At 36.4% G+C, this 25,315-nt stretch overlaps 1 protein-coding gene across 3 annotated transcripts in view; it reads right to left on the minus strand.

Moving 5' to 3' along the window:
- Positions 1-25,315, minus strand: part of FAF1 (Fas associated factor 1) — a 500,302-nt gene that overhangs the window by 255,293 nt on the left and 219,694 nt on the right. For all 3 annotated transcript variants that reach the window (XM_021684282.2, XM_044914506.1, XM_044914505.1), the window contains exon 6: positions 19,868-19,959. In XM_021684282.2, the coding sequence (XP_021539957.1) occupies positions 19,868-19,959 (92 nt within the window). The remainder of the gene's footprint in view (positions 1-19,867; positions 19,960-25,315) is intronic.

Consider the following 25,315-nt stretch of genomic DNA (forward strand, 5'->3'; position numbering starts at 1 on the left):
CAGATCAATAACCATCAAGGAAATTGAAGCAGTAATCAAAAACCTCCCAAAAAAACAAGAGTCCAGGGCCAGAGGGCTTCCCAGGGGAATTCTACCAAACATTTAAAGAAGAAATAATACCTATTCTACTGAAGCTGTTTCAAAAAATAGAAAGGGAAGGAAAACTTCCAAACTTATTCTATGAGGCCAGGATTACCTTGATCCCAAAACCAGACAAAGACTCCATCAAAAAGGAGAACTACAGACCAATATCCCTGATGAACATGGATGCCAAAATACTCACCAAGATACTAGCCAATAGGATCCAACAGTGCATTAAAAGGATTATTCACCACGACCAAGTGGGATTTATTCCTGGGATGCAAGGGAGGTTCAACATTCACAGATCATTCAACATGATAGATCACATTAATAAAAGACAAGACAAGAACCATATGATCTTCTCAATTGATACAAAAAAAGCATTTGACAAAATACAGCATCCTTTCCTGATTAAAACTCTTTAAAATATAGGGATAGAGGGAACATACCTCAGCAAAGCCATCCACAAAAAGCCCACAGCGAGTATCATTCTCAATGGGGAAAAACTGAGAGCTTTTCCCTTATGGTCAGGAACACAACAGGGATGCCCACTAACACCATTATTGTTCAACATAGTACTAGAAGTCCTAGCCTCAGCAATCAGACAACAAAAAGAAATCAAAAGACATTCAAATTGGCAAAGAAGAAGTCAAACTCTCACTCTTCACAGATGACATGATACTTTATGAAGAAAACCCAAAAGACTCCACCCTCAAATTGCCAAAACTCATATAGCAATTCAGCAACATGGCAGGATACAAAATCAACGCACAGAAATCAGTTGCATTTCTATACATTAACAGTGTGACTGAAAAAAGAGAAATCAAGGAATCGATTCCATTTACAATAACACCAAAAACCATAAGATACCTAGGAATAAGCCTAACCAAAGAGGTAAAGGATCTTTACTCTAGAAACTACAGAACACTTATGAAAAATTGAGGAAGACACAAAGAGATGGAAAAACATTCCATGCTCATGAATTGGAAGAATAAACATTGTGAAAATGTTTATGCTGCCCAGAGCAATCTACACATTCAATGCAATCCCTCTCAAAATACCATCAGCATTTTTCACACAGCGGGAACAAGCAATCCTAAAATTTGTATGGAACCAGAAAAGACCCCACAGAGCCAAAGGAAAGTTGAAAAAGAAAACCAAAGCTGGGGGCATCATAATGCCTGACTTGAAGCTATATTACCAAGCTGTAAACATCAAGACAGCATGGTACTGGCACAAAAACAGACACACAGATCAATGGAACAGAATAGAGACCCCAGAAATGGATACTCAATTCTATGGTCAACTAATCTTCGACAAGCAGGAAAGAATATCCAATGGGAAAAAAGTCTCTCGAATAAATGGTGCTGGGAAAATTGGACAGCCACATGCAGAAGAATGAAACTGGACCATTTTCTTACAACATACACAAAGATAAACTCAAAATGGATGAAAGACCTAAATGTGAGACAGGAATCCTCAAAATCCTAGAGGAGAACACAGGCAGTAACCTCTTTGACCTCGGCCACAGCAACTTCTTGCAAGGCACATCTGCAAAGGCAAGGGAAACAAAAGCAAAAATGATCTATTGGGACTTCATTAAGATAAAAGGCTTCTACATGGCAAAGGAAATAGTCAACAAAACTAAAAGGCAACTCACGGAACGGGAGAAGATATTTGCAAATGACAGTACAGATAAAGGGCTGGTATCCAAGATCTATAAAGAACTTATCAAACCCAACACCCAAAAAACAAAAATCCAGTCAAGAAATGGGCAGAAGACATAAACACACACTTCTCCAAAGACATCCAAATGGCCAACAGACACATGAAAAAATGCTCCACATCACTTGTCATCAGGGAAATACAAATAAAAATCACAATGAAATACCACCTTACACCAGTGAGAATGGCTAAAACAAACAAGACAGGGAACAACAAATGTTGGTGAGGATGTGGAGAAAGGGGAACCCTCTTACATTGTTGGTGAGAATGCAAGCTGGTACAGCCACTCTGGAAAACAGTACGGAGGTTCCTCAAGACGTTAAAAATAGAGCTACCCTACAACCCAACAATTGCAGTACTGGGTATTTACCCCAAAGATACAGATGTAGTGAAAAGAAGGGGCACCTGCACCCCAATGTTCATAGCAGCAATGTCCACAATAGCCAAACTGTGGAAGGAGCCAAGATGTCCTTCAACAGATGAATGGACAAAGAAGATGTGGTTCGTATATACAATGGAATATTATTCAGCTATCAGAAAGAATGAATACCTACCATTTACATCGACATGGATGGAACTGGAGGGTATTATGCTAAGTGAAATAAGTCAATCAGAGAAAGACACTTTCATATGTGGAACATAAGAAATAGTGCAGAGGATCATAGGGGAAGGGAGGGAAAACTGAATGTGAAGAAATCAGAGAGGGAGACAAACCATGACAGACTCTTGACTTTGGGAAACAAACTGAGGGTTGTGGAAGGGGAGGTGGGTGGGGGCATGCAGAAACTGGGTGATGGGCATTAAGGAGGGCATGTGATGTGATGGGCACTGGGTGTTATACACAACTAATGAATCATTGAACACTACATAAAAAACTAAGGATGTACTATAAAAATAAACAAACAAACAAATAAACAAACCCACCCACCCAACCAACCACATGTTCTATTGTGTGCTTGTCTGGCCATTAAAGCAGTTTTGTTTTCTAATTTAAATACGAATTTTTGTGTGTATAATCCACTGATTAGAACCCTAGAGGAAAGGAAGAATGAATGGCACCACAGATGCCTAAGAATCTAGAAGAATCTCTTTATTTTCTGGTAGTATCTGAGGCCCAGAGCAGAAGAGTGACCTATCTACAGTCATACAGTGATTCTGTGGCAGAGCTGGGGCTACAACTCAGGTATCTTGACTCATTACTCCTCAATTCCTTCCACAGCACCCACTGGAAAATATAATACCCCACTCTTGCTTAATTCAAGACTACCATTACCTGATTTCCCACCAATGGTTTTCCATGGACAAAAAAGAAAGAAAGAAAGAAAGAAAGCCATATATATTAACACCGGTGGTTTACTCAACTATCACAAGAGTCCCAATTAGCACCCTGGATTTAACCCTGCTTGTACAATAGCAATTAATTCAAAGCCATAGTTAACAGCAACTTCACAACTCAGAGGCCACACAAGCAGACCACACGTTTGCATGACCAGAGCTCAAAAACACCCTCATAGAAGTCATTAAAATATTAACTGGAACCATCCTCCCAGTATAAAAGGTCAAAGTTCAACACTACATCTCAATTACTACTAGTAAAAGGGACTACTATACAAGGGACACCTTGCTTTCTGTCACCTTCCCATTAAATGAAGAAAATCTATATAACTAAAATGGTACTGGACATTTTCATCACTTATTAGAACAAGACCAAAACAAGTTGAAAAGACTGTCTTATTACCAAGACATCCCCTCAGTCCTTTTCTAGCAAGTGATCACTAGTAATACCAAATCCAAAAATATTCAACCTTCTCCAACTATATTTATATATGGCCTGAAAGCTTTGGCACTATTTCCCTTACCTAGAATACTTTTTCTTCTGCACTTCACCTGAATGGCTCCTCAACCATCATGTCTCAGCTTAAACAGTAAATCTTCGGACAGGCCTTTCCTGAGCTTACAACCTAGAGTAGCCACCCAATTCTTATCATGTCAGCCTATTTCAGTTCTCTAGAAAGCACTTATCATCATCTAATATTTTTTCTTACATTTTTATAGTTTGTTGCCTGTCCCCCCACCTCTACACATACTATATTGTAAACCCCATGAAAGCAGGCACTTTGTCATCTTGTTCCTTATTGTATCCCTAGTACCTAGAACAATAACTTAACACATTGTAAGATGGTACTCAATCTGTCTCTGGTAAATGAGTGAATAATAGACATCCTTCATGAATAACATGATAGACGGACTCTCAATTTATCTGAAAAACACTTTATGATGAATTTGACAATTAGCAAAACAGCCAATGGAGAGACTACAAATGCATGGACCAAAAACCACATTCCTCAATTAGTCATGAAACTTTTCATATTCACTACAAAAATATGTTATTAAGGGCTTTTTACATACATTAACACTTTCATAAACTGAGGGAGATGCTCATTAAGAATGTTCTTGCTTTTCACAGCTCAGGATCTGGTTGGAGAAGATAGCTATACATGAAATAATACTAAGGAAACTAGTCTCAGGGAGGAAAAATGTTGCCTGAGGCCAAAAAGCCAGTGTAGGGCAAATATAGAACTGAACAGTCTATGTGTTCTATAAAGCCAGAGCTCCTTCCATTACTCCATATTTTGATGAAGAAAAACCATAAGGAACATTGGACAAAAATAAAGGCTAACCTCATGCCAAGAAGTGAAGATTGTCTAGCTCATTACATTTATGAGACATTTTTAAGATCTTCTGTTCCCCAGATATTTAATCTCCGTTCTGCATAATGCTTCATATCCCACCACTAGAATTTCACTCGTTAGCTTTGGTCTTTCAGAGGCAAATATCCTTAGGACTGTGTCACTTCACAATATTTATTCTACAAATATTTCTAGGTACCTAGTATGTTTTAGGCACTCTTTTAGCTGCTGAGGATATACCAGTGAACAAAAAAAGTCCCTGATTGCTTATAGCTTTACACTGTGATAAAGAAAATGGACAAGAAATATTAATATATTACTAAAGTAATGCATTGCAGTGATAAAGCAAGATAAAGGGAGGAAGTATGACAGAGGGGCTGTTTTAGACAGGGGGATCAAGAAAAGCCTCTCTGAGGATGTGACATTTGAGTAGAGGACTGAACAAAGTAAAGAAATAAGCCAAGTTGATTACTGATGGAAGATCATTCCAGGCAGAGGAATAGGCAAATGCCCTGAAGTGGAAGCACATTTAGAATGTTTAAAGAAGAGCAAGTAGGCCAGTGCGGCTGGCAAGCTATGAGCCAGAAGGAGAGTGATAAGAGAGAGATGAAATGAGGGAGAGGGTCAGGAACAAGATTATGTAAATCCTTCATAGGTCATAGTAAGGAACTTGGATTTTATTCTAAGTGTGATGAAAAGCTAGTAGAGGGGTTTGAGCAGGGGAGAAACATAATCAAGTTATGTTTTTCAAAAGAGGGCTACTGGTTCATTTAAATATTAGTAACACCATTTGAATTTGGAGAGAAATGCCATTTGAACGTAGTGGATTAGGGACAGGGGAAAAAAGAGATTAAATGGGAAAGCTGAGAGTGGCAAAGAAAAGTTTACCTACTCATTTTTATTGTCTCTGGTTACAAGTTGAGATAATTTTCTTACATTATCTTTTTCTGGTTTTGGTATCAAGATTCTATGAGCATTATAAGATAGGTAGCAATCCCTCTGGGAAGAATTTAAGATTGGAATATTCTGTTTCATGAAGATTTAGTAAAATTTCACCATGGAAATCCTCTGGGGTAGGAGAGGGGGAAGGAGTGGCATATCAAATTTTTGACTGTTAATTCAGTTTCTTTAATGGTTATCATTTTTTTTTCAGGTTATCTATTTCTTCTTGTACTAATTTTAGTACTTTTAATTTTATATGACACTCTCCATTTCATCTCAATTTCAGGTTTTATTGATATAAAGATAGACATTTTATTATTTATACATATTTATTTTTGTTTTAAAACAATTTATTAATTTTTTAGTATTAATTTAATAGTTACTTTATTAATTAAGAAATCTCTTCTGAATCTATAGTTAAGTCCCCTTTTTCATACCTGATATTTTTATTTGTACTCTTATTTTTTCCTGGCTTGACTTTCCAAGCAAAGAGTTAATTTGCTGTTGATTACCTCTATCAATAATTTCTGCTACTTAGTATTTCTTTCCTTCTGTTTTCTTCTGACTTACTCTGTTGTTATTTCTCTATTTTCTTAAGTTGAACAACAATTCAATTGTTTTCTTTCTTTCTTGTCTTCTAATTAGTGGACTTAAGATTACACATTTCCCTCAAAGTACCACTTTTGCTGTATTCTAAGTTTTAGTACTAGCACTCTCACTTATGTTCACTTCTAAATATCTAGTGGTTGTTAGTATGATTTCATTTTGACCCATAATTCTGAAATAAATCATTTGTAGTATCCAAATATATGGAGAATCTCAGAGATATCTTTTATTATTACTTCACCTCTAATTTTATTGCATAATGGTCAGAGAATGAGGTCAGTATGATAGTGATTCTTTGATACTGGCTTTGTGTTCTAGGAATGACCAATTTTCATAAGTATTCCATTTATGTTTAACTTGGCTATTCAAATCTTTTATAGCCTGCAAAAATACATTGCTTAATTCATTAGTTTCTGAAACATGTTTGTATACGACTGTGGTTGATCTGTTTCTCTTTGTAATTCTGCCAATTTTGCTGATTTGTGCACACAAGTTCACAACTGTCCTATCTTCTTGGTAAACTGGCCCTCATTGCTATCTGCCTTAAATTCAATTTTATGTGATACTAGTATTGCTATACATTCTTTTAACTAAGATTTGGCTAGAATATCATTTTCTGTCCCTTTATTTTCTCTTTTCTATGCCATTTCTTCAAAAGATGATTCTCTGGTAAACAACATATAGTGGACTATTTCTAAAATCCTATTTGAGAGCTTTTATCTTTAATAGCAGAGTTTGATACTTTACTGAAATTTTGATATACTTGATTATTATTATTATTTTTTTTTTGCTACCATATTTTCTGCTCTCTACTCTCCTTGTTTTCCTGTGCTTCTTTTTCATATTACTGCTTGCTGATGTATTGACTAAGTTTTCCCATTTTCTTTTTTCTTCTAGAAGTATGCAGGTTATTTTTCTTTATCATTATTCCCTTCTATCTTCTATCTTTCCTACTCTCTCTAAATTTGCTAGCTAACTTCATTTCAAATACTTAATCCCTGGACTCTACTCTGCCTCCCTGCTATGGACTGAACTGCATTTTTCCCCCTTCCCAACCAGAATTCTTATGTTGAAGCCCTAACCCCCAATATAACTATTTGGAGACAGTCTTTAAGAAGTAATTAAGGTTAAATGAGTTCGTAAAGGTGGGGCCCTACTCCGACAGATTTGGTGTCTTTACAAGAGGGAGACCAGAACTCACTTGCTCAATCGCACACACCTACTATCTTTTTTTTTCTCTCTCTCAATCTCCGCCATGTGAAGACACAGCAAGAAGGCAGTTGTCTGCAAGCTAGGAATAAAGCTCTCTCCAAAAACCAAAACTTGCTGGAAACTTGATCTTGAAACTTTCAGTCTCAAGAACTGTGAGAAATAAATGTCTGTTGTTTAAGTCACCCAGTCCATGGTATTTTGTTACATTAGCTCGAGCTAAGCCACTGCTGTAACCTTTTTGGCCAATCGTTCTTTTTTGGTTTTACTTTTCCAAATTTTCCTTATCTGCTGTCTCTTTCTCCTCATACTTCTAATTCTCCAGTCTCTTGACCCTACTCATCCCTCAACTTCTCCTTCCCTTCACAGTTGACTTTTCTGAAATAATAGTAATTCCAATTCCTCATTTCTCTCTTATTCCTTAAAATCTACTATAATCTGGTTCTCATTCTTATCTACCAAAAATAATCTCAACAAAGTCATCAATTAATATGCCAAACTCAATGACCTTTTAAATAATTATCATCCTAATTGGAATACACTGCAGTATTTTGCACCATTGTACATTTGAAACAAAAAATATAGGAAATAGCATAGATTTCTCAGGATTTTCTCACTTTTAGACATATGACTTTGAATTACATATGGATACACACCAGTGAAAAGTTCCACTGGCAACTAGGATATATGGGTTGATAAACAGATTGTGTGTCATCTATACATATTTGAAAAATGAAGGACTAAGAGTAGATATCAGGGAGAAGTTACAGTAGGAGAGACTGCTGAGAACAGAACTCTCAGGAACACCAGCCTTTAGAGCAGATGAAAAAAGAAGCTTACTGAATGAATCAACCTGAGTGGCAGACAGAACATTAAGAGTGGTATCTAAGCAAAATTTCTGTAAAGAGACAAATTAAGAAAAAACCTTACACTTTTAATGAATAGGGTATAAGCTACTTGAGGACAGGGCTTATCCAGCATGTAATAATTAAATCTTTGGTGAACTAAATCTTATAATATGAAACATGTATAATTAACAGGTTATCTTTGCTTTGCTAAGTTTACTATGACTTACAGTATAGTTTGAAGTTTTGCCATTGGGGTACTGCTTCACTTTTCTATTAATTAGTGAAATGTGATCTATTCAGAAGTGTTTTTAAATGATTTTCAACTGTTATAAAGGTTATGATTAAAGAGATTGCTCTTATATTCTCAGAAAGCTTCATATTCTGTTTTCTGAAAAATATAATTTACTTTAAAATAATTCTAAATGTAATTATAGATATGCATATCATAATTTTCTGCTCTTAGTTTTTTATTTTTTCAGAAATTGTAAATACAAAAAAAAGACTCAATTACCAGGCACCCCCTAGTGGCAGTATAAAATCAACAAAAAAATTCTTATAGGACATGGTTTAAAATGTAGTGTTCTCTAGATCTACAGTTCTCACCAAACCTTGAGAATGAAGTGGTTTGTCAGTAAAAAATGTAAAAGCTTGTTATTTTATATCTACATTTTACTAAATGATTAAGGATACGCTGAAAAAGAAGTGAATCCCACACTGAAGTTTCATGAATACTCCTGAGAAGAATTACAATGAGTGAAATAATGTATATAAATGACCTTCAAAGAGTATATAACAAATTACAAGACTGAAAAAAAAATTTCTTTCTAAACAACTGCCTCCAAAAGAAAAGGCATCTTTAGAGTAAAATCTTGTAAATTTCTGTTGAGGATCTGAAAACTATACTAGATGGAGACTCACATGGAGACTTCAGAGTCAGAAGTATTTACTGTTGACCCTGAATGATCCAAAACTCTTCTACACACCTCAATTTCCTCATTTATAAAATAGATGCATCAAAATCAATCTGCATCCTTGTAGGCTTATGGTAAGAATCAAGTAACCGTTAAATGAAAAGGATTACTAATGGTATTTATTAGCATAAACAAATCATTTTAATTATTGTGCTCTGTGATTTATGCTTTTGCATATAGTGTACCACTAATGCTTACTGAATTTTTACAACCGCTTTGACAACTAAAAACAGTGCTTCCCATTTTATAATAAATGAAAAATCTAGGGTCCCAACTAAACTGGGAGAGTAATCCAGGCTTTTTCTCATTATACTTATATCTTGGCATCCTTTGTCTTGAGAGATAGATTTTAATCATAACACTTTTCTGACTTGGTTATAATAAATTTTGTTTAGGAGTGACACTGTAATACCAATATTTTCTAGTCCATTTAGAGAAGACGGATACTTTTTTTTTTAAGATTCTATTTATTTATTTATTTGTGAGAGACCATGCATGAGAGAGAGCTAGAGAAAGCATGAGCAGGGAGGAGAGGGAGAAGCAGACTCCCTGCTGAGCTGAGCAGGGAGCCTGACGCCTGACGCGGGGCTCGATCCCAGGATCCTGGGATCATGACCTGAGCTGAAGGCAGACACTTAACCAACTGAGTCACCCAGGCACCCCATTAAGAGAAGACGGATACTTTATAAAGAAAAAAATCTAACGTTTCCATTGCACTGGAGTTGCAATGGTAGAATCCAGCAGCAGAACCTCATTATAGTCGGTTATTATCCAATTCCCCTCCATTTTCCAATATATATTGACTCACCTCAGACAAAAATAAATAATAAAACCAATTAAACATCAAACCAACCATGTAAATAAAATATACTACTTCTTCAAAATTCCTAAATCTGAGATAAAGAAAGGAATGGGTTATTATATACATAATAATATCTCCTACTTATGACAACCAATTCCAGAGCTCTTCTATTCATTTGCCAATTCTCAAATAACATTAAGAATCACAGTTATCCTTTATTTTCTCCTTTTTAGATTATAAATTAGGTAACAAATTACAAATTTTATCTACCATATCAGAGAACACAGTATGTTATATAACTCAATAGGAAATTGTTTGTAGACTCTATAGTTAAGATGTCAAAAACTTTTTATTTGTTGAAACAAAAAACAAAAATCACAAGTTAAAAATAATTATAACCATTAATTTAAGGTTCTGCATGGATTTTTTAATTGTCTCCCATGAAATCAAAATTAAAATATACATCACCAAAAAAGGGAAAATAATCCCTACTTTTATAGAAAGATATATTAGATTAACACACTAAAAGAAAAACAACTTGGATTTTAGTTAGATTTTAATAAAATGTGCATTAACATGATTTTTCATTAAGAGGAGCTCTACATGTCCCTCCTCCCACTCCCCAGATACTCTGTGCATTTATGTCTTCTGTTTGGCTTTGAATTTTTTTTGTCATACTGTTCCAACAAAGGAAACAGCATCATTATAACTTGGTAAAAATCCATTAAGCCAGGTTGGAAGATGGTAGCAGAATAGAAGGACCCTAGGCTTGCCTTGTCCCAGGAATACAACTAGATAATTATCAAATCATCCTAAATACTCCAGAAATTCATCTGAAGACTGGGAGAACAAACTCAACAACTAAAGGTAGAGAAAAGGCCACATCAAAGAAGGTAGGATGTGCAGAAACACGATTTGGGGAGAAAAAGAGACTGTGGCCGCCACAATGGGGAGGGAGTCTGGGTCCTGGAGAAGGTTGACTAGCACACAGGAGAGCACAAGGGGAAAATGAATCCCCATAGCAGGTGGCTGGGAAAGCAAGAAGGGCTGAATTTCATGAGTTCCTGCAACAAAGCAGGGCCTAAAGCCTGGAGTTTTAAAGGTCAGCAGACTTCGCTGGAATAGAACCCAGCGGGCATTAAGCTCCTCTTGGAGCAGCAAACAACCCGAGGATACAGAGTAGAAACAGTGATCTGAAGAGCACCTGGGCACACAGTGGGTAGGCTATTTGCTCATTTCAGAGTGCATCCCAGAGAAGCAGCATTCACAGAGACACCACTCCAGGAACAAAGGAACTGGCCAGCACCATTTCACTACCTGCCCTCACCATGAATACAAGGCCACCTGCAGGAACCAGCACAGCGTGGACACTCATACCTAACCAAGCCACACCCCACCATGCTCCAGAAGAACCACACTTCCCAATAATGCTTGCATCAGTCCAATGTGGTGGCCTCCTGCTCCAGAAGACCAGCCCAAACCTGTGCTCACACCATGTCTCCAAACACAGGAGTTTTGTGGAGCCTCAGTTCCACGGTGGTGGTGACAGGTCTCATGTAACAAATATACCAGAGCACACCTAATTAAAAAGTGCCACATTCAGGCCAAGGATCAAACACTGCCCACAATAAGCAAAGAGAGCCTCTATAGATGACTGACCTGAGGATAAAGCAGCCAGGAAAAACAACAGAACACATGCAGCACACAATGGAGACGCTCCTGGAAGTGTCAGGCCCTGGGGAACAGGAGAGACAACACTGAATGGCACTAGAGGGTTTCTTAATAAAGCCAGTACCCTCAAGAACAGTAGATATCGATGACTCCTAACACACAAGAACAGGCACAGAGACTTAGACAAAATGAGAAGACAGAAATATTTATCCCAAATTGAAGAACAGGACAAGGCCATAGCCAGAGAACTAGGCAAAACAGATATGAGTAACATGCCTGGTAGAGAATATTAGGTAGTGATCATAAGGATACACCCTGGATTTGAGAGAAGACTGGAGGGCATGAGTGAGACCTTTAACACAGAGATAAGAAATAACATAGCAGAGATAAAAAGATCAATAAATGAAATGAGAAACACACTTCATGGAATGAACAGCTTCTGCAAAAAGCAGAGGAACAAATTAATGACCTAGACCAGAGTAATAGAAAGTATCAAGATGAACAAAAGAGAGAAAAAAGAATTATGCAAAACAAGAAAAGACTTGGGGAACTCAGTGACTAAATCAAATGTAATAACATTTGAGAGAAAAGGGGGCAGAGAAATTATTTGAAGAAATAACAGATGAAAATAGAGGTGCTTGGGTGGCTCAGTCAGTTAAGCATCTGCCTTCCAGTCAGGTCATGATCCTGGGGTCCTGGGAGTGAGCCCCGTGTCAGGCTCCCTGCTCAGGAGGGGGCCTGCTTCTCCCTCTTCCTCTCCCTCTGCCCCAGCTCATGCTCTCTCTCTTGCTATCTTTCTTTCAAATAAATAAATAAAATATTTTTAAAAATAGCTGAAAACATCCCTAATCTAGGGAAGGAAACAGATATCCATATCCAGGAGAGGCACAGAAAACCCCCATTAATATCAACAAAAGCAGATTCACACCAACACATAATTAAACTATGGCAAAATATAGTAATGAAGAAAAAATTTTAAAGCAGCAAGGAAAAAAAAAAAAAAAAGAAGACAGTAACTTACATGGGAAAACCCCTAAGACGAGCAGGGGATTTTTCAGCTCAAACATTCTAAACCAGAAGGGAGTGGCATAATATATTCAAAGTGCTGAATGGAAAAAGTCTGCAGCTCAGAATACTCTATCCAGGAAGGCTATCATCAAAATAGGAGACATAATGAGTTTCCCAGACAAACTAAAATGAAAGGAGTTCAAGACCATTGGGCCAGCCTGCAAGAAATATTAGAAGGGACTCTTTGAGTAGAAAGGAGAGACCAAAAGTGACAGCATAACAGCAGGAAACACAAAAGCAGTAAAAATGAATATTTCTGTAAAAAGCCACTCAAGGAACTCATAACATAAAAGAATGTAATATATGACACCATATACCTCAAACGTGGGGAGAAGTAAAAAAAAAATGAGTTCAAACTTAAATGATGATCAACTTAACACAGACTGCTATATGCAAAAGACATTGTATACAAACCTAATGGTAACCACAAATCAAAAACTACTAATGTATATGCAAAGAATAAAGAGAAAGAAATAAAAATATATCACTAAAGAAAACCAGAAGATCATGAAAGAGAGAAAGACAAGAAAGGATCAGAGAAAATCTTCAGAAACACTCACAAAACAAGTAATAAAATGACAACATTAAAATGGACTAAATGCTCTAATCAAAAGACAAAGGGTGATGGAATGGATAAAAAAACAAGACCCATCTACAGGACGCTTACTAGAGATTCATTTTAGACCTAAAGAGTCCCATACACTAAAAGTGAGGGAATGGAGAAACATTTATCATGCAAATGGATGTCAAAAGAAAGCCAAAGTAGCAATACTTATATCAAACAAAATAGCCTTGAAAACAAAGACTGTAGGGCGCCTGGGTGGCTCAGTTGGTTAAGCGACTGCCTTCAGCTCAGGTCATGATCCTGGAGTCCCGGGATCGAGTCCCACATCGGGCTCCCTGCTCGGTGGGGGGTCTGCTTCTCCCTCTGATCCTCTTCCCTCTCATGTGCTCTCTGTCTCTCATTCTCTCTCTCTCAAATAAATAAATAAAATCTTTAAAAATAAATAAATAAAACAAAGACTGTAAAAAGAGATAAAGGAGGACTCTATATAATAATAAAGGGGACAATCCAACAAGAAGATATAACTAATACAAATATTTCTTTACCCAATACATAAAATAGTTAATAACAAGCATAAAGGAACTAATCAATAAAAATACAATAATAGTAGGAGACTTTAACACCTCCACTTACATCAATGGACAGATCATCTAAACAGATCATCAACAAGGAAACAATGGCTTTGAATGACACAATGGACCAGAGGGATTTAACAGATACATTCAGAACATTCCATCCTAAAACAGCAGAATACACATTCTTTCCAAGTGCACATGGAACTACTCTCTAGCATAACTCACATATTAGGCAAAACAAAACAGGCCACATCAAATTTAAAAAGAAGTCATACCATGCATCTTTTCTGACTACAACACTATGAAACTAGAAGTCAACCACAAGAAAAAATCTGGAGGAGCGCCTGGGTGGCTCAGTCATTAAGCAGCTGCCTTCGGCTCAGGTCGTGATCCCAGGGTCCTGGCATCAAGCCCCGCATTGGGCTCCCTGCTCGGCGGGAAGCCTGCTTCTCCCTCTCCTACTCCCCCTGCTTGCGTTCCCTCCCTCGCTGTGTCTCTCTGTCAAATAAATAAACAAAATCTTTAAAAAAAGAAAAGAAAAAATCTGGAAAGACCACGAATACATGGAGATTAAATAACATGTTACTAAACAATGAATGGGTCAACAAAGAAGTAAGAAATAAAAAAAAAGTACATGAAAACAAATGAAAATGAAAACACAATGGTTCAAAACCTTTGGGATGCAGCAAAAGTGGTTCTAAGAGGGAAGTTTACAGCAATATAGGCCTACCTCAGGAAGCAAGAAAAATCTCAAATAAATAACCTAACCTTATACCTAAAGGAGCTAAGAAAAAGGACAAAAAACAAAACCTAAAGCCAGCAAAATGAAGGAAATAATAAAGATTACAACAGAAATAAATGATATAAAAATTTAAAAAACAACAGAAGAGATCAATGAAACCAGGAACTGGTCCTCTGGAAAAAAAAAATCAATAAAACTGATAGGCCTCTAGCCAGATTCATCTAGAAAAAAAAGGAAGGACCCAAATAAGTAAAATCACAAGTGAGAGAGAAGAAATAATAAAGACCACAGAAATATAAACAAGTATAAGAGAATATTATGAAAAACTATATGCTCATAAATTGGACAACCTAGAAGAAATGGATTTCCTAAAAACAAATAACCTACCAAAACTTAAACAGAAAGAAATAGAAAATTTGAACAGACCAATTACCAGTAAGGAAATTGAATCAGTAATCAAAAAATTCCCAAGAAACGAAAGTCTAGGACCAGATGGCTTCACAGGCAAATTCTACCAAACATTTGAAGAGCTAATAACCTATTCTTCTCAAACTATTCTAAAAAACAGAAATGGAAGGAAAACTTCTAAATTCATTATATGAGGCCAACAGCATTACCCTGATACCAAAACCAGATAAAAACACCACACAAAAAAAGAGAACTACTGGCCAATATCTCTGATGAACATAGATACAAAAATCCTCTAAAGAATACTAGCAAACAAAATCCAACAATACATTAAAAATATCATTCACCACAATCAAGTGGGATTTATTCTTGGGCTGCAAGGATGGTTCACTATTTGCAAATTAATCAACATGATACACGTTATCAGTAAGAGAAAGGATAAGAACCATATGATCATTTCAGTGGGTGCAGAAAAAGCATTGGACAAAGTACAACATTCATTCATGATAAAAACTCTCAAAAAGTAGGTTTAGAGGGAACATACAAAAGGCCATATATGACAAAACCACAGCTAACATCATCCTCAATGGGGAAAAACTGAGGGCCTTTCTCCCAAAGTCAGAAAAAAGACAAGGATGCCCACTCTCACCAATTCTATTCAACATATTACTCAAAGTCTTAGCCACAGCAATCAGACAACAAAAATAAATAAAAGGCATCCAGATCAGCAAGAAGTAAAACTCACTATTTGCATACGACATGATACTATATATGGAAAACCCAAAAGACTCCTAGAACTGACACAACAATTCAGTAAAGTTGCAGGATACAAAATCAATCTACAGAAATCTGTTGCATTTCTATATACCAATAATGAAGCAGCAGAAAAAGAGATTAAGAAAACAATCCCATTTACAACTGCACCAAAAATAGTAAGATACCTAGGAATAAACCTAACAAAACAGCTGAAAGACCTGTACTCTGAAAACTATAAAACACTGATGAAAGAAACTGAAGATGACACAAAGAAATGGAAAGACATTCCACGCTCATAGATTGGAAGAATAAATATTGTTAAAATGTCTCTACTACCCAAAGCAATCTACCCATTTAATGTAATCCCTATCAGAATACCACAAGCATTTTTCACAGAATTAGAACAAACAATCCTAAAATTTGTATGGAACCACAAAAGGCCTGAAGAGCCATAGCAACCTTGAAAAAGAAAAGCAAATCTAGGGGCATCACAATTCCAGATTTCAAATTATTTTACAAAGCTGTAGTAATCAAAATAGTATTACTGGGAAAAAAAGACACATAGCTGAATGGAAAAGAACAGAAAACCCAGAAATAAACCCACACCTATATGGTCAATTAATCTTTGGCAAAGCAGGAAAGAATATCCAATGGGAAAGACAGTCTCTTCAACAAATATTGCTGAGAAAACTGGACAGAACATGCAAAAGAAAAAGAACCACTTTTCTACATCATACAGAAAAATAAATTCAAAATGGATGAAAGACCTAAATGTTAGACCTGAAACCATAAAAATCCTAGAAGATAACACAGGCATTAACTTCTCTGACATCAGCCATAGCAACTTTTTTCTAGGTATGTCTCCTGAGGCAAGGGAAACAGAAACAAACTATTGGGACTGCATCAATATAAAAAGCTTCTGCACAGTGAAGAAAACAATCAACAAAATCAAAAGGTAAACCTACAGAATGGGAGGAGATATTTGCAAATGACATTATCCAATAAAGGGTTAGTATCCTAAATATAAAGAACTTGTACAACTCAACACCCAAACACCAAATAATCCAATTAAAATACGGGCAGAAAACATGAACAGACATTTCTCCACAGAAGATATACAGATGGCCAACAGACACGTGAAAAGATGCTCAACATCAGGGAAATGCAAATCAAAACCACCAGGTAATATCACCTCACACCTGTCAGAATGGCTAAAATCAAAAAACACAACAGACAAGTGTTGACAGGGATGTGGAGAAAAAGGAACCCTCTTGCACTGTTGGTGGGAATGCAAACTGGTACAGCCATTCTGAAAACAGTATGGAGGTTCCTCAAAATGTTAAAAATAGAACTACCCTATGATCCAGCAATTGCACTACTGGGTATTTACCCAAAGAATACAAAAACACAAATTCAAAGGGATACATGCACCTGTATATTTATAGCAGCATTATTTACAACAGCCAAGATATGGAAGCAGCCAGTGTCCACTGATGATGAATAAAGAAGATGTGGTATATATATACAATGGAGTATTATTCAGCCATAAAATAAAATGAAATCACTATTTGCAACAACATGATGGAACTAAAGAGTATAATGCTAAGCAAACGAAGTCAGTCAGAGAAAAACATATGCCATATGATTTTACTCCTATGTGGAATTTAAGAAACAAAACAAATGAGCAAAGGAGAAAAAAAGAGAGACATAAACCAAGAAACAGACTCTTAACCACAGAGAACAAACTAATGGTTATCAGAAGGGAGGTTGGTAGGGGGATGGCTTAAATAGATGACAGGGCTTAAGGAGTGCACTAGTTGTGAAGAGCTCCGGGTGATGCAAAGAATTAGCGAATCTCTATATTGCACACCTGAAACTAATATAACACTGTAGGTTAACTAACTGGAATTAAAATAGAAACTTAAAAAAAAATTCATAAAGCCAACTAAGGAAGACTACTTTAATGCTATATTAAGTACTCATTCTCCAATAAAACACTGCATTTCATAAGCACTGTAAGGCCCTGCTTGCCTAGGAACTGAGCAATTTGACAATCAGACAATCAAAGGAAGGTCAGCCACATAGCAATGAAGAATATTTCCATTAGCCCAGGAAGACATTTTGATAAATCCATTTAATCATGTGACTGGAAAGCAATAGATTATAACCAGTAATGTCTCCTATCTGCTCATAATTATGTGGATTACGTACTGGGTAACAGTGATTACACTCTGTTAACTAAACTACAAAAATAATGCCCTGACTAGATACAGAACCATACATATAACTCCTTGTTTAACTTAATCTCATGTAGTGTTGATAACAACTACTATAAACACAAGGACTACAGTACTGTTTGGCTGTGTGTAATGATGTGCAAATTCAACCTCCCATTAATATGTGACCTTAACAGAAAATAAACAGTGACCGAAGAAATGTTTAAATTCTTAACCTAAAATGAACTATTAACAGACTATCAAATACAATTACATTAGATTTAACTTTTTTCAGTTCAGTGATTTCTACTTTGGTACAAGCCATGTTTAATTTTTTTGCTACTATCTACCTGTAATGGCATAATTTATAATAAGAAATATACATTTGGTCTTCTCTCCCCCTTCCCCCCACCCAAGAGCTCCCTAAAACCCTTGGAATTTTCTAAATGATGAGAGTGATACAGGTGGAAGGAGCAAGGGATCTTTTGTTATTCATAACAAGCCCCTTTCAGCCACACAAGAGTTTGTTCATGAGTTAATGACTTTGAGAAAAAATCCTCAGGATGAGGACTGGTTGCAAGGGAAAGCAAGCAAGTGATTAGAGGGTTGGAACTTTCAGCTACCTGTATTCTCCCTGCCTCCACATTTGTAGGGAGGGCAGAGGGGCTGGAGGTTGAGTTAATTATTAATAGCCAATAATTTAGTCAATAGTGCCTATGTAATAAAGCCTCTATAAAAAACCCTAGCTGATGGGTTTTAAAGAGCTTTCAAGTTGGTGAACAAGAATGCATCTATATGCTGTAAGAGTGGCACACCCCAAACTTTAAGCTCCTGTGCTCAAGACATTTCCAGATCTTGTCCTATTTATCTCGTTCATCCGGCTGTTCATCTATATTCTTTAAAATATGTCTTATAATAAATTGGTAATAGTAAGTAGAGCACTTTTCTGAGTTCTGTGTGTCATTCTAGCAAATTATCAAACCCAAGAAGGGGGTTGTGGGAACCTCCAATGTATACCCAGTTGTTCAGAAGCTCAGGAGACAACCTAGACTTGAAGTAGTATCCGATGTGGGAGCAGTCTTATGGAACTGAGCCCTGAACCTATGGGATTAGATGCTATCTCCAGGTAGATAGTTCCAGAATTATTTAAATTATAGAACATCAAGCTGGTATTGAAGAATTGCCACATATTTGGTAGCCAGAAGTGTTCTGTGAGTAGTACAGTAGAGAAAAACAGTAATTTTTTCCTTCTACTATATAATAATAAAAATATTTGATACGTGGTAGGCAAAGTTTGATAATATCCCAAGTTTAGGCACACAGGTCTACACAAAATCACCAAGTAGTATTTAAAAAGAAGTAAATGTGTATAAAAACTGTGAAAATCTAAAAACAACTTAAACATAGTTCTGGAATGATACTGTACTCACAAAAATTATTACTCTATCACTAACATCATGTACCACCTAGCAATAATAATGCCATAATTTAATATTAAAATCATTTAATCATTCTATAAATGTCCTGAGTTTCACTGTGAATAATGAAAAAAGAACGAGATACTTTATTCCAAAAAGAGATAAAATCTTAATAAAAATGTTGTATCAGTGCTTTTCAAGCTGTATTCTGCAGTGCCTGATGAATTTTCCTCAAAGGTATGCCTTCTTTAGCCCTGGGAGAAGCTAGAGTTCCATTTACTCAATCTCTTCCATCCAACACTAGTCCTTCCCCTTCAAACAGAACAGTATCATTTTTGACTATTTTTCCCATAATGGAGTTTTGCTAAAGATTTTCTTTGGAAAAAAAATTCCACCACTAAAATCAAACTACCCAAACCAAATAGTTTGAAATTTTATGTAGTTAATAGTTGCTGGTAAGTTAAAGCTTCAGCAAGATTTTTATTTTATTTCATTTTGATATTTATATACAGCTTAAAGCAACTTAACAATCAAGCTTTTCATTTCAGATTCTCAGGAAAAGTAAACACCTTACCCAGCATGACTAGATGATGAAGGTGGCGGCAAGTCTGGTGTAAGGACATAAAGACTGTTGTTTTTTGGCAAATGTAGCGATTTTAAGACCGTCTGAAAAAGAAAAATTAAAAACAAACAAAAAAGTGACTGTCGATTGTATATTGTTCATTTTTCCCTAAAGTTCTTAAAATTTTTTCAATATTGTAATTTTTTGAAACTTTTGACAATTTCCCAAACAGAATAATGCAGAACTATTGAAACCAAGTAACTTGTTTCTCCTATATATATATATAAGCATAAATATGAACATTAAAAATAAAATACAAAATCCTTAGCTCATGATGAGATACAATAGATAAGAACACAGTTAAGAGTCATTAATTTCTTCACTGAAGAAGTATATCCTTGAAACTAATATGCACTTCATTCCAGGATCATTATAGCAAAAATTAGCAATGTAGGTTTTTAGAGATCATAAGACTTAGAAAAGATCATAGTGAGCAACTCAACCCAATGGCTTTATAGATGAGGAGCTGCAGCCTGAGAAATAAGGTAACTTGGATGAGATCTCTAGTAAATGTTACCTAGGTCACTTAACTCTTTCTCCAGAGAATTTTTATGTTAAAATGATCCAACCAGGGTGAATAAACTACTCTTGGGATACATCTGAACTACATCTTGAAAACCATACAAAAGTTCACTAAATTTTTTTGGCCATAAAATTACTACATACCTTTCAAATTCCTAACTTGATGGTAAATACTAACATAGCTCAAACCTTTTTTTTTTTTTAAAGTAGGCTCCACACTGGGCATGGAGCCCAATGTGGGGCTCAAACTCAGAACCCTGAGATCAAGACCTGAGCTGAGATCAAGAATCAAACAGTTAACTGACTCTGCCTCCTAGGCACCCCTCAAACTTTTTTTGACAGCAAAATGCATTAAGAAACACATTTTATATCTTTACATCGTAACTCAGGACATACATATTTATTCGACAGATATTTATTGAGCCACCTACTCTGTGCCAGGACTATTCCAAACACTGAGGATATAGCGGTGAACAGCACAGTCTAAATCCCCTGATCTCTCTTATAGAGCTTTACATTTTAGTAGGAATAAATAAAGTAAGTAACCTATGTAGCTGAATATTAAAAAGTGATAATTTTTTGGACTAAAGATAGATCAGGGAAGGGGGGGTGAAGCATATGGGGGTGGGAAATTATGTAATTTTAAACTGGATGATCAGGGTGGAGCTTACTTGGAGAATGTGACATTTGAGCAAAGATGTAAAGGGGTGACAAAACAATTCATGAGAAAATACAGAAAAAGAATATGTCAGGCAAAGAAAACAGCACAAAATGCTTAAGGAACAACAATAAGTCCAATGTAACTGAAGTCAAATGAACATTAGTAGAGATAGGTCAGAGAGAGAACAGTCACAGTAGGGACAAGAAATGTACTGAGCTATGGGCTTTGACTTTTATTCCTAATGAAAAGGTAAACTACTGGAGTGACATGATCAGATTCACATTTAAAAAGAATCACTTTGTCAGCTATGTTGAAAACAGATGGGAAGGGGTTGACAGAGGAGGGTAGAAGCACACAGAAGGCTAATGGAATATACTAAGATAAGGGTGATAATGGTTTATGTCAGTGTGATGGTAGTAGAAGTGATGCAAAATAGCTAGATTCTGGATATATTTTGAAGATAGTGCCAAAAAATTTCTTGACACATTGAATATGTGTTATGACAGAAAAGGAGTCAGTAATGATCCTAAAGATTTTAGACTGAATAACTAGAAGGATGAAGTTACTATCAATTGAAATGGGAAAGAATGAAGATGAGGACTTCTATTTTGGGCAGATAAGTTTGAAATGTGTATAGGCATTTAAGTGGAAAAGATAAGCAGCTGGATATATCAATCTGGAATTCAGGGAACAGGTCTGGGGTGGAGATATAAATTAAACATATAAAACTATGTATATAGATGCACTTAAAAATCATTACACTGGATAAGATCACCACTGAATTTAGTTATGTGGTCACTTCACTGGTACTTTGACAAGAGCACTAGCAATTCTCTGCCTAGACTGGGCTCAGGAGGCATGGGGAGAAATAGAGACAAGAAATATAAACAAGTCTTTGGGGGAAGTTTTGTTATCAAGGGGACTAGAGGAATGGAGCGACTGTTGGAAGGGGAAGTGGGATCAAGAGAAAAATGGAAGAAAGAACATCATGTTTGTGGTTACACTCTATTAGAGGTAATGACCTACTAGAGGAAAATATTGATGATACAGGAAACACACGGAAGAATTAAGAGTGAAGTCCTTGAATAGGCCAGAGGACACAAAGAATGTAATCCAAAGCAAATATGGAGGTGTGGTCTTTGAAAGGAGAATGGACAGGCCATCCAGAGTAACAAAAGAAGAGTATGTGTGTAAGATGCAGGTAAGTAAAGAGAGACCAAGCTTATAGAAATTTTCTTGTATTGCCTTTATTTTGTGAGTGAAACAAAACAGGAAGTCAAGTTATCAGCTGAAAGTGAGAATAAGGGAGAAGTGCTTTAAAGGTCTGAGGAGAGGATAAGTATAAAATAACCATTTAGGATGTGGATAAACCAGGTAAATGTACTGTGACTGCCTAGCAACATTAAGGGACGCTCTAAAGATCATGATCATGAATTTAAAGATACACCAATGATTTTATTTGTCTGTAGCCACATTTAGCTGTAATGCACAGAATAGATGGAGTTGGATTTATTGAAAATAAGGACTTTTGTCATGCAGGATCCATAAAGAAAGAGTTGAGACTCTACGCAAGAAAGTGATTATAATGATTAATTGTGGGATTTAATCCACTCTAAGGAAGGAAGAGAGGACATGAAGGAGGTAATGATCACAAACAGATGGTAGAAACAATGGACTGGAGGCCTAAATAGTGTTGAAGGATTGCTGGAGTAAAGATACCAAAGAAAATGAGCTAGAAAGATAAGAGATAGTAAGCAGAAAATGGAAGCCTAAAATTAAGATTTGAAATTTATAATTAAATGATAGGACCACTGGAAGATATAGCTGATGCAGGGTGGAGGAAAAGATTTCTGTAGGAAAGAAATTCAAGAAACTAAGAGGCCAAGGTATTGGAAGAACCACTTATAAAGATAGTTAAATTACTAAGAATTAAGGGGGGCAATTATAGACCAGGACCTAAAAATCATCAGGAAATGAAGGGAGATGACCTCAATAAATAGGTGATGACCTTTTAACATGAAATTCAAAGCTGAAGATTTTAAGAGAGGAAGGACTGATAAAGGTCTGGAAGTGGAAGTGAGGTACAATAAGGACACCTATTTTACCAGATAATCCAGTGGTATGATGGCTGCTAAAGAAAAGCAATTAACACTGGGAAAGCTATAATCAGGGAAATCCAAATCAAAACCACATTGAGATACCACCTTACACCAGTTAGAATGGCAAAAATGGACAGGGAAAGAAACAACAAATGTTGGAGAGGTTGTGGAGAAAGGGGAACCCTCTTACACTGTTGGTGGGAATGCAACAACTTGTACCACAAAGTGGTACAGCCACTTTCGAAAACAGTGTGGAGGTTCCTCAAAAATTTAAAAATAGAGCTACCCTATGACCCAGCAATTGCACTACTGGGTATTTACCCCAAAGACACAGATGTAGTGAAAAGAAGGGCCATATGCACCCCAATGTTCATAGCAGCAATGTCTGCAATAGCCAAACTGTGGAAAGAGCCAAGATGCCCTTCAACAGATGAATGGATAAAGAAGATGTGGTCCATATATACAATGGAATATTACTCAGCCATCAGAAAAGATGAATACCCAACTTTTATATCAACATGGATGGGACTAGAGGAGATTATGCTAAGTGAAATAAGTCAAGCAGAGAAAGTCAATTATCATATGGTTTCACTTATTTGTGGAACATAAGGAATAACATGGAGGACATTAGGAGAAGGAAGGGAAAAATGGGGAGGGGGAATCGGAGGGAGAGATGAACCATGAGAGACTATGGACTCTGAGAAACAAACAGGGTTTTAGAGGGGAGGGGGGAGGGGGGATTGGTTAGCCCGGTGATGGGTATTAAGGAGGGCACGTACTGCATGGAGCACTGGGTGTTATACGAAAACAATGGATCGTGGATCACCACATCAAAAACCAATGATGTATTGTATGGTGACTAACATAACATAATAAAATTAAAAAAAAAAAAATCCCAGAAAGCTACAGGACATTACCAATGAATTTGAAGTTGAAAGAAACTTCTCTAAACACTCAATTATAAAATTATTGTCACATCAAAAGGTGATCAAAGAGTGTGCAACAAACCTAAAAGTGGGGGGGGGGGAGTATTACAGAGATGCGTCAGGCAGTTAATGCAAATACTTTATTTTTCTGCCTTTTGTGATGTTTGAGGTATATTTTAGCTTTGTGAAATTTGTAATTCGTTGTGATTTATCTCCTTATTCTCATTAAATACTCACTTTTGTGTCTAAAAAAAAACACTGGGAAGGCTATAGAGAAACAATGTCCTCAGGAAGGCAGGTTTCATCAGAGGAAGATGGTGAAAGGAATGTGCAGGGAAGAGGTTGACAACAGAGGGAATCTGGCTAGCGATAAAATTAGTTCCACAGGGAATAGCAAACAGGTTTCAGGTATTGTAAACGAAAAAGGATAGAGACAGATATGGCCTATGCAAAAACTACGGAAATTTGAGTGAGGGGTGATATGAGAATCTTAAGACTCCTTGCAGTGACTGGCATAAACAGTGGGAAAAGAAGTAATAAAATTAGTCCTGGTTTAATCAAACAATAATATTAAGGCTGCAAGTGTTGGAAAGCAAGTGGAGTGAATGTCTAGGAATCTCTCTTAACCCTGCAGATGGAAGTAGAGACAGGAGGCTGATCTTACCCAAACATAAAACATGAGGAACTCATTCTTGATCCCTCCACAAGAAGGTTCATCTTACTAAGTACACAGTCTTACTCCATGGACATTGGGACTTCGTTTGACTAATATTAGCTATATGTTAAGTAAAAATACCCTTACTACTTGCAATGTACTCTGACATCTTCTATTCTATTTCTTTTTTTTTGTTTTTGTTTTTGTTTTTTTTTTAAGATTTTATTTATTTATTTGAGACAGAGAGAATGAGAGAGACAGAGAGCACATGAGAGGGGGGAGGGTCAGAGGGAGAAGCAGGCTCCCTGCCGAGCAGGGAACCTAATGCAGGACTCGATCCAGGGACTCCAGGATCATGACCTGAGCCAAAGGCAGTCGCTTAACCAACTGAGCCACCCAGGCGCCCTCTATTTCTTTTTTTTAATGCTGACTATAACCCACTCAATTCACTTCACAACCCATTAATGTATTTGTAACCCATGATCTGCAAAAACACTGCAGTAGGCAATTACTCATAATTTCACCTTTAAGTTCCGA

This window comes from Neomonachus schauinslandi, chromosome 4 (assembly GCF_002201575.2).
Source record: "Neomonachus schauinslandi chromosome 4, ASM220157v2, whole genome shotgun sequence".
Taxonomy (NCBI): domain Eukaryota; kingdom Metazoa; phylum Chordata; class Mammalia; order Carnivora; family Phocidae; genus Neomonachus; species Neomonachus schauinslandi.